This window comes from Cervus canadensis, chromosome 13 (assembly GCF_019320065.1).
Source record: "Cervus canadensis isolate Bull #8, Minnesota chromosome 13, ASM1932006v1, whole genome shotgun sequence".
Taxonomy (NCBI): domain Eukaryota; kingdom Metazoa; phylum Chordata; class Mammalia; order Artiodactyla; family Cervidae; genus Cervus; species Cervus canadensis.
This window is the reverse complement of record NC_057398.1, coordinates 64,874,548-64,884,781: the sequence shown is the minus strand read 5'-3', so window position 1 is coordinate 64,884,781 and position 10,234 is coordinate 64,874,548. Positions and strand designations below refer to the sequence as shown.

The 10,234-nt window shown below is 39.2% G+C and overlaps 1 protein-coding gene across 1 annotated transcript; it reads left to right on the top strand.

The window, feature by feature from the left end:
- Positions 1 to 2,974: 2,974 nt before the first annotated feature.
- Positions 2,975 to 3,655, top strand: LOC122452146 (small proline-rich protein 4-like). Its single transcript, XM_043485571.1, is given in 1 exon segment — positions 2,975 to 3,655. A coding segment is annotated over 1 exon segment (228 nt). The 3' UTR covers positions 3,203 to 3,655.
- Positions 3,656 to 10,234: the final 6,579 nt, after the last annotated feature.

The window sequence follows — 10,234 nt, the reverse complement described above, 5'->3', positions numbered from 1 at the left end:
ATAAGGCCTTTTCGGCTAGTCCTTCTCCTTGCTTTGCCTGTTCAGGCACTCGGATCCTTCTCTGTTGGTTTGTGCATGAGGCACTGAAAGGGCTCCCCCTGACTGGGGTCCTTCTCTGTTGTCCTGCATGTCAGGTGCTTGAAGGGCCAGCCTCACTATTGTTCAGATGCCCGGTGCTGGCGTGTGGGGAGATAGGCTGTGGTGATGGCTCCACCCCCTACGCATGACTCAGCAGTATCGCCTTGCTTCCATGGCTGCCTGGCTTTCCTCCACAGGCATTTCCCACCGCAGTTTTCTCCCTCATGTCCCCTTGGGCCATCTCCCCACAGTCAACAGCAGACCTCACCCTGAGATTGCGTCCCAACCCCTGTGCTTCAGCTCTCAGCTGCTGTGCCTTCTAGGAGACCCATGTCCCTGTCCCCAGGTACTTGTGGCTATAGCAGGCATTGTCTGTGTGATTCTCATTCCATTTAGGCTGCCACAGATCAGCTGCTTCACTCACAGCCTCAATATTTCTCTTCTAACCCAAACAGTTGCCCCGATGTGGGGATCAGACCCCTGCTTCAGATCCCCCACCTGCTGAGGGCAGGTCCAGTCCTACTAACTCTTCTGTTTTTCCCTCTAATTCCTTTGTCCTACTGAGTTTTGCGTGGTTCTATATATTCTTTTCTGGTGGCTAGGTACTCCTGTCTGCTGTCAGATTGATCTATACAACCTAGGACTTTGAAAATGAATTTTATTGAGATCTTATTTATAAGCAATGAAACATAAACATTTAAAATGTAAGAATAATTTGGTAAGTATGATACTTGCTTCTACTGTGAACACATGTCTGTCATTCCCCAAAATTCTTTTTTAAAAACAGTAGCCTCCTTCAAAACCTCATATGAGGCAAGTTTTGACCCACCTTCTTTCATTAAAATTTGTTTGCTTGTTTTTCTAGGACTTTATGTTAACACATTCATATACTATGCATTCTTTTGAGACAGTGTATTTACTCAGTACAGTTTTTTGACTTATGTCGACATTGATATATAGATTAGTAGTTTTTCCTTTTATTGCTGAATAATATCATTGTATAGATCATACCAGACCTATTTATCCATTCTTCTATAGATAGGGCTTCCCTGGTGGCTCAGCTGGTAAAGAATCCGCCTGCAGTGTGGGAGACCTGGGTTCGATCCCTGGGTTGGGAAGATCTCCTGGAGAAGGGAACGGCTACCCACTCCAGTATTCTGGCCTGGAGAGTTCCATGGTCTGTATAGTCCATGGGGTTGCAAAGAGTAAGACACGACTGAGCGACTTTTACTTTCACTTTTCTATCGATAGACAGTTTGGTTTCTAGTTTTGAGTTACTGTGAATAAAGTTGTTATGCATATTTTTTAGTCTTTGTGTGGGCATATGTTTTTATTTGCCTTGTATAAATAACTAAGTGTCTTGTAGGTAAAAAAAAAAAGAAAGTTTGTTTAAATGTGTAAGAAACTCATACACTGTTCTGAAAGTGGCTGCCTTATTTTATATCCCACCACCAAAGTGTGAGTATTCTGTGGTGGTTTAGTTGCTAAGTCATGTCTGACTCTTGCGACCCCATGGACTGTAGCCCACCAGTCTCCTCTGTCCATGGGATTTTTCAGGCAGAATACTGGGCTGGGTTGCCATTTCCTTCCCTAGGGGATCTTCCCGACCCAGGGATTGAACCCAGATCTCCTACACTGCAGGCAGATTCTTTACTGACTGAACTACCAGTGAGTATTCTAGTTGCTGCATATCCTCACCAGTAATTCCCATGGTCAGTTTTTAAATTTTAGGTATTTTGATGTGTGTCTATTGATATTACATTATGATTTTAATTTATATACATTTAATATTTAATATCATCAATCTTGCTTTAATATGCTATTGGCCCCTCATACATTTTGTTTTTGAAATATCTGTTCAAATCTTATGTCCATTGATCTGTAGAAGTTACTCATATTGTGTATTGGGGATACATATGTTTTGATGATATATTTGAGTGAAGATTTCTATGAATGTTGTTTGACTTGTATTTTTATTTTCTTAACAGTTTCTTTTAAAGACCAGAAGTGTTTGACTTTGATTGTCATTATTTTTTGTGTAATGATTTCTGTGTGTGATATTTAAGAAGTAACTTTCTATGCCTAAGATCACAAATACTTTTTTCTATTATTTTCTTTCCAGACCTGAGATTCTCAGCATCAACCTCCCTGACATTTTGGGCCAAATATTCTAAGTTGGAATTTTCTCTAGACATTGTCAAATATCTATTGGTGTAGCAAAATTGAACCCTGGTCCTAGAAATTCTGTAGATTTAGCTTTTATATTTAGGTTTGTGATATTTTGGGATAACATATGTGCTTAATTTAAGATAAGGATTGAGGTCTCTCTCTTTTTTTCATATGAATAAATAGTTGTTCCAGCAACATTTGGAATATGGAAAGACCATTCTTTACCATGAAATTGCCTTGGCACCCCTATCAGAAAACAGCTGACTACATACAGACATATCTACTTCTGGATGCTCTGCTTTGTTCCATTGATACGTATGTCTGTCTTTACACCTGTACTACACTGGCTTGATTTATAATGAGTTCAGATCAGGTGGGCATATGTTTTCCAAATCTGTTTTTTTAAGAGTTGTTTTGACTATTCTTGTTCTTTGCATTTCTGTGTGTGTGTGTGTGTGTGTGTGTGTGTGTGTGTATTAGTATCAGATTGTCAATTTATACTTCCTCCCCTCAAACAAATCCCTGTTGAAATTATGTTGCACATTGCATTGAATCTATAGATCAGCCTTGGAAAACTTGATACCTTAACAATATTTAGTTTTCCAATTCATAAACTTGGTGCATTTCTCTATTTATTACAGGCTTTAAAATTTCTTTCTCGGAACCTGTGCTCAGCCGAATGACCTAGGGTCTGGCTCGCGCCTCTGGCTCACCTGTTCCTGCAGCCATGTCTTCCCAGCAGCAGCAGCAGCAGTAGTGCCTGCCCCAGATGATCCAATAGCAGCAGGTAAAGCAACCCTGTCAGCCACCCCATGTCAAATGTCAAGAGGCGTGTGCACCTAAAACCAAGGATCCATGTGCTCCCCAGGCCAAGAAGCAATGCCCACCTAAGGACACAGCAATCTACACCCAGCAGAAGTGTCCTGCATCCCAGCAAGCCCCCAAGAATAAATAGAAGTGAGAGTGGACTGAGATATACCTGCCTGCCAACCAGGCTACCAGATGCAGCCTTCTCTTCCTCCTGCTCCTTCTCTGATCCTCAGCTCAAGGATTGGCCCTCCTCTCCCACCTTCTCCTACTCAGGGTCCAAGGAAGCATTGTCAGGATTTCTTCGCATGGAACCCCTTGTCTCACACATCCCGTTGCTCCCGATATTCTTCTATTCCCCACTCTGACTCTCTCCTAGATGAACATGAGTGAGGTCCCAGCTTCTCCAGCTTCCAGTTTGGCCACAGCTATGGCCCATCCATGTCCTAAAGCAAGAAATATATCTGGGCTGGTTCTAGGGCTTCCACATTGACTCATGGGGACACCAGAGGCTGATGCATAGCTTCTGTCTCATTCCCTTTCCCAATTCCCCATCCCTGAGCTTCTCTCCTATTTCTTCCTCTAATAAATCTGTGCTTCATGTAAAAAAACATTTCTTTCTCCTAGCAATATTTTGTAATTTTTATTTCAGATCTTACCCCTATACTTTGTTAAATATACTTATTCCATGTTTTGGTATTTAACATTTCAGTTTTCAACAGTTTTTGATTAATATATAGAAATATGATTGTTTCTATATACTTTATAATTTTCAACTTCTTTAAATTCAATTCACATGTTAGTTGTAGTAACTTTTAATGGATTTCTTCAAATCCTTTATTAACACAGTCTTATATACAAATAAGAACATTCTTCATTTCTTTCTACTCTGTATACTTTTATTTATTATTTCTTGTATTATTGCAATGACTAGAAACTCTGTGGTGGTTAGTTTTGTTTTTTTTCCCTCCCAACTCAAACCTAAGTTCTTAAATCTCAGTCTAATTGACTGTTTTGGAACAAAGAAAATAGTCTGGTATGGATTTCCCAATAACACTTCTTTATGGCCAGCAATAAATGATAGCAGTTTGATATGTAAAGAGGAAAGAATTTGCCCTTTCCTTCATTCATACCCATTTGAAGGACCAAACAAAATATTTTAAGAAATATATGGCTAGTGTTTTAGGTAACAGGACAGGCTGTTGAGGCTAGTTACTTAACTTTGGTGAAATTACACAGTAATCTGCTGGAATATGAGGCAAGGACCTCATTTGCTCTCTCTTCCATTATATCTCTGTTGCTTAGGATAATGCTTGGCACAAATGCAAATTGAATAAATATTTGTTGACCAAAGCAAATTATTACTAGGGTCCCTGATGCTGGGAAAGATTGAAGGCGGGAGGAGAAGGGGACAACAGAGGATGAGATGGTTGGATGGCGTCACTGACTCAATAGACATGAGTTTGGGTAAACTCCAGGAGTTGGTGATGGACAGGGAGGCCTGGTATGCTGTGGTTCATGGGGTCGCAAAGAGTCGGACACAACTGAGTGACTGAACTGACCTGAGCTTAATGTCATTCAGAAAGAATGGATAGGGATATCTAAAATATCAGAGAAGGCAATGGCAACCCACTCCAGTACTCTTGCCTGGAAAATCCCATGGACGGAGGAGCCTGGTAGGCTGAGTCCATGGGGTCGTGACGAGTTGGACATGACTTCACTTTCACTTTCATGCATTGGAGAAGGAAATGACAACCCACTCCAGTGTTATTGCTTGGAGAATCCCAGGGACGGCGGAGCCTGGTGGGCTACCATTTATGGGGTCGCACAGAGTCGGACACGACTGAAGTGACTTAGCAGCAGCAGCAACATAATTTTGTAAACAATAGAAGGTACTGTAGTAAATAAGTTCATTCTTGAAGCACCTCCATGACCATGCAGGCAGAAAGAGAGTAACATTTATATATTCTTCCTGTGCATTATATTTTAAAGCTGCAAAAAATATTTTAAAACATGAGAGGTCATGAGTGTAAAAAATTGATAGTCCCTAGGCCAATTACGAAAGGGTTTCATTGAAGCACAAGCTTAGCTGATAAGATAAACTAAAAAAGCTGAGAACTAAAGGTCAAACTGTTTAGGCAGAAATAGTCCCAAAGAGGCAGGTACCAGGAGGCCTTTGAACAGAATGCCATAGAGATATGAGAAATTGAAAAGGATGAAGATAAAAGTACTTACTGCCTTAAGTAAGTAGAGTAAATGCATGTGTAAAAAGAAGGAGACATTTTTTGAACTGTATTTAATCTGCTGTTTTATTTGTTGTTGACATGGCAGTATGTAAGAATGCTTTAGTATACTTACATATAGTGCTTTATAATGACTCAAGTTATTTTATTTATATAGATTTGTTATAGTAATGCAATGTAGGCCATTTTGCCACATGATTTTTTTTGTCTGTTCTACAGACTCTTTGCTCACATTAAATAAAGTTGATAAGATGAACTGTAATTAAAATAATAGATGTCTATTTTTAATGACTCTCTCCAAAATGTCGATAGTTCTTCAAGCCTGATTATGTGTAAATGGACATTTGTTGTACTTTTAACTTTTGTGTATTTACAAAAATTTTCAAAATATTTAAAAATGATTCCCTGCAAGTCTTTCAATCACTTGTGCTACCGCTATTTAGGGAGTACCTATTTCGTGACTTACCGGCACTCATAAAAGAAAGAACAGAAGGAAGTCAAGATTCTAGGCCTGGGCAACTGTGTGAGTCCATTATTCAAAATGGAGAATACTAAACAAATAACATTTTCTTGTGGGGAGGTGATGTCATAGAAACCAATATCAGTTTTGACATGTCATTTTTCAGGTTGAGCATTGAAGAATTGAGACTTTCAAATTGTGATGCTGGAAAAGACTCTTGAGAATCATTTGGACTTCAAGGAGATCAAACCAGTCAGTCCTAAAAAGAAATCAACCCTGAGTACTCACTGGAAGGACTGATGCTGAAGTTGCAGTACTTTGGCCACCTGACACAAAGAGCTGACGCATTGGAAAAGACCCTGTGTTGGGAAAGATTGAAGGCAAAAGAAGGGGGCAGCAGAGGATGAAATGGCTAGGTAGCATCACTGACTGAATGGATATGAATCTGAGCAAACGCTTGGAACTAGTGAAGGACAGGGAAGCCTGGCGTGCTGCAGTCCATGGGGTTGCAAAGACTCAGACACAACTTAGTGACTGAACAACAACAACAAATTTCAGGTTTCTATTTAAGTATCCAGTTAAAAATATCCTTGTAAACTGGCCTAGGAGAGATATCAGAGAAACTCATAAACTTGGGAAATGCCAGCATATGATGGTGTTTAAGCCCCAGAGGTTGGTATGAATGTACCAACAGAATGAATACAGAAATAAAGAAAAAGACATCGTGGAAGCCTGGATTTACCAACATTTAGAATTAGCCAAAAGTGGTATATCTAGAACTAGAGACTGAAAGACAGTTGCCAAAGCATTTAGAAGAAATAGGATGGGGAGTGAGGATTATATTTTCAAGAAGTGAGCAACTGTGTCACAGTCTGTTGAAGAATTGAGAAAAATAAAAGCTGAAAACGTTACGCTGAATTTGGCAGCATGAATGTTGCTAGTGGCTCTAATTGGGAGAAGTGTTAGAGAGATGGGGACAGATGATGTTGGAATAGATTCAGGTGGAACAGGAAGGGTAGCAGTGCAAACAGCTGCTTTCTGAGAGCTCTTCCAGGGAGTCCCAGAGGCAAGCGGAAACAGGGTCGGGTATGGGAGCTGTTAGAGTCTCATGCATAGTTTGTAATCAAGTAGATTAACATCATAAAAAAAGCACTGAGACAAATTAACTCATGTGCTAACACAGCACAGAGTGATACATGCACACACTGATTCTACTGCCTTCCTCTTGGTATGCCCCATCTCCCCCTACAAACCCCACATTATCCCACAAAGTCATATTTCACTTTGCTCTGGAAACAAATACCAATAGGTGAATCTTGTTGGATCCTGCTAGCACATGGCAACATTTGGTGCTTCTGATGGATTATACAGACTATCATCTCTTTTGTGCTCCTCTTAACTTTATAGTCTGTCCTTATATTGACCTTTATTCTGAATGGCACTTTTTATTTGTACACACTTGTCTCTTGCTACAAAAGTACATGGGAAGATTAAGTGGGATATTTCTGGGACATAAAGACCCTTAATATTTGAATCCTCTCCTGAAATGGTTGTCTGCCTGTAATTCAGGACTTGGAAGGGATACATGTACAGAAGGCAAAGCTATACAAAGGGATGTGTTATTTATTGTTTTTGCTCCATAGATCCTAAAGCAGTTTTCAGTTGAGCTCAGGGTTAGAAAGTGGGCCTAAGGCCTACCACTAAAGTAGATCAAGCATTATCTTTTATGCTTTCTCTCTAATTTCTCACTCATATCTCAGCCTCTGTATCTTTCAATTCTGATTAGGAAGAAAGTCTGAGAACATCACATCAAGGGAAAAACAGAAAGAAGACACAAGCAGAAGAGTCTTGTGTAGGCATTTTAAAACTAGAAGGTTCTTAAAAATATAGTCTAGCAGGAGTCCTTAAACTCTCTCAAGCCCAGGGCAAACTTCTTCCCTTCCTGGAGATGGTGGGTGGCAGCCGGGAAGGAACTGGGTACTTTCTCTCAGCAGTGCCACTGAAAACCTGGGAAGGGCTCAACAGAGACCAAATCCTCATTGTTTACCCAAGAGAATGGAACTTTCTATTCTACTGCCTGTAACTTCAGCAGATTAATGATCATGTACTGGTATTCCTTGTTTACTTGAGCCTCACGCTATTGAGATTTGCAGATAACTGTGTTGATTTTTTGTTTTTGTTTTTACAAGCTGAAGATTTTTGGCAACCCTGCATCTAGCAAGTCAGTCAGCACCATTTTTTTCCAACAGTGTTTGTTCACTTTCAGTCTCACATTTTATTTCTTGCAATATTTCAAACTTTCCTCTTAGTTATTAGATTTGTTATTGTTTGTGAGTAGTGGCCTTTGATGTTACTTTATAATTATTTTGGCATTATATAGCAATAAAGTATTCTTTATGGTATGTATTTTTTCTAGACATAATGTTATTGCACACTTAATAGACTATAATATAGTATAAACATAACTTTTATCTGCACTGGGAAACGAAAACATTCATGTGACTCACTTATTGCAATATTTGTTTCACTGCAGTCTGAAATAACCTGCAGTATCTCCAAGATCTGTCTGTTCATATTTTTATTTGATTAAAATTTCAAAAAAATTATTTACCAACTATTACTATTTTCTTTATATAAAGATGCCTTAGAATAATATTTTTTGGAATTAGAGGGGTATCATTTCAGAAATATATACTATTATCAAGATTCTATGTCAGCACTTTCAGCTTGTTCTATACATGAATGTTTTATCAGTACTAGAAAATTGGTGTCCCATTGTTCTTTTTTTTTTCATTGTGGGACCTTTTATTTTTTTTTCCCATTTATTTTTTATTAGTTGGAGGCTAATTACAATATTGTAGTGGTTTTTGCCATACATTGACATGAATCAGTCATGGATTTACATGTGTTCCCCATCCCGATCCCCCCTCCCACCTCCCTCCCCATCCCATCCTACTGGGTCTTCCCAGTGCACCAGCCCTGAGCACTTATCTCATGCATCCAACCTGGGCTGGTGATCTGTTTCACCCGTGATAGTATACTTGTTTCAATGCTCTTCTCTCTGAACATCCCACCTCGCCTTCTCCCACAGAATCCAAAATTCTGTTCTGTACATCTGTGTCTCTTTTTCTGTTTTGCATATAGGGTTATCGTTACCATCTTTCTAAATTCCATTTATATGCATTAGTATACTGTATTGGTCTTTATCTTTCTGGCTTACTTCACTCTGTATAATGGGCTCCAGTTTCATCCATCTCATTAGAAATGATTCAAATGAATTCTTTTTAATGGCTGAGTAAAATTCCATGGTGTATATGTACCACAGCTTCCTTATCCATTCATCTGCTGATGGGCATCTAGGTTGCTTCCATGCCCTGTCTATTATAAACAGTGCTGCGATGAACATTGGGGTACACGTGTCTCTTTCAGATCTGATTTCCTCAGTGTGTATGCCCAGGAGTGGGATTGCTGGGTCATATGGCAGTTCTATTTCCAGTTTTTTTAGGAATCTCTACACTGTTCTCCATAGCGTCTGTACTAGTTTGTATTCCCACCAACAGTGTAAGAGGGTTCCCTTTTCTCCACACCCTCTCCAGCATTTATTGCTTGTAGACTTTTGGATAGCAGTCGTTCCGACTGGCGTGTAATGGTACCTCATTGTGGTTTTGATTTGCATTTCTCTGATAATGAGTGATGTTGCGCATCCTTTCATGTGTTTGTTAGCCATCTGTATGTCTTCTTTGGAGAAATGTCTGTTTAGATTTTTGGCCCATTTTCTGATTGGGTCATTTATTTTTCTGGAATTGAGCTCCAGGAGTTGCTTGTATATTTTTGAGATTAATCCTTTGTCTGTTTCTTCATTTGCTATTATTTTCTCCCATTCTGAAGGCTATATTTTCACCTTGTTTATAGTTTCCTTTGTTGTGCAAATCTTTTAAGTTTCATTAGGTCCCATTTGTTTATTTTTGCTTTTATTTCCAATATTCTGGGAGGTGGGTCATAGAGGATCCTGCTGTGATTTATGTCGGAGAGTGTTTTGCCTATGTTCTCCTCTAGGAGTTTTATAGTTTCTGGTCTTACATTTAGATCTTTAATCCATTCTGAGTTTATTTTTGTGTATGGTGTTAGAAAGTGTTCTAGTTTCATTCTTTTACAAGTGGTTGACCAGTTTTCCCAGCACCACTTGTTAAAGAGGTTGTCTTTTTTTCCATTGTATATTCTTGCCTCCTTTGTCAAAGATAAGGTGTCCATAGGTACGTGGATTTATCTCTGGACTTTCTTGTTTTGTTTCCATTGATCTATATTTCTGTCTTTGTGCCAGTACCATACTGTCTTGATGACTGTGGCTTTGTAGTAGAGCCTGAAGTCAGGCAGGGTGATTCCTCCAGGTCCATCCTTCTTTCTCAAGATTGCTTTGGCTATTCGAGTTTTTTTGTATTTCCATGCAAATTGTGAAATTATTTGTTCTAGTTCTGTA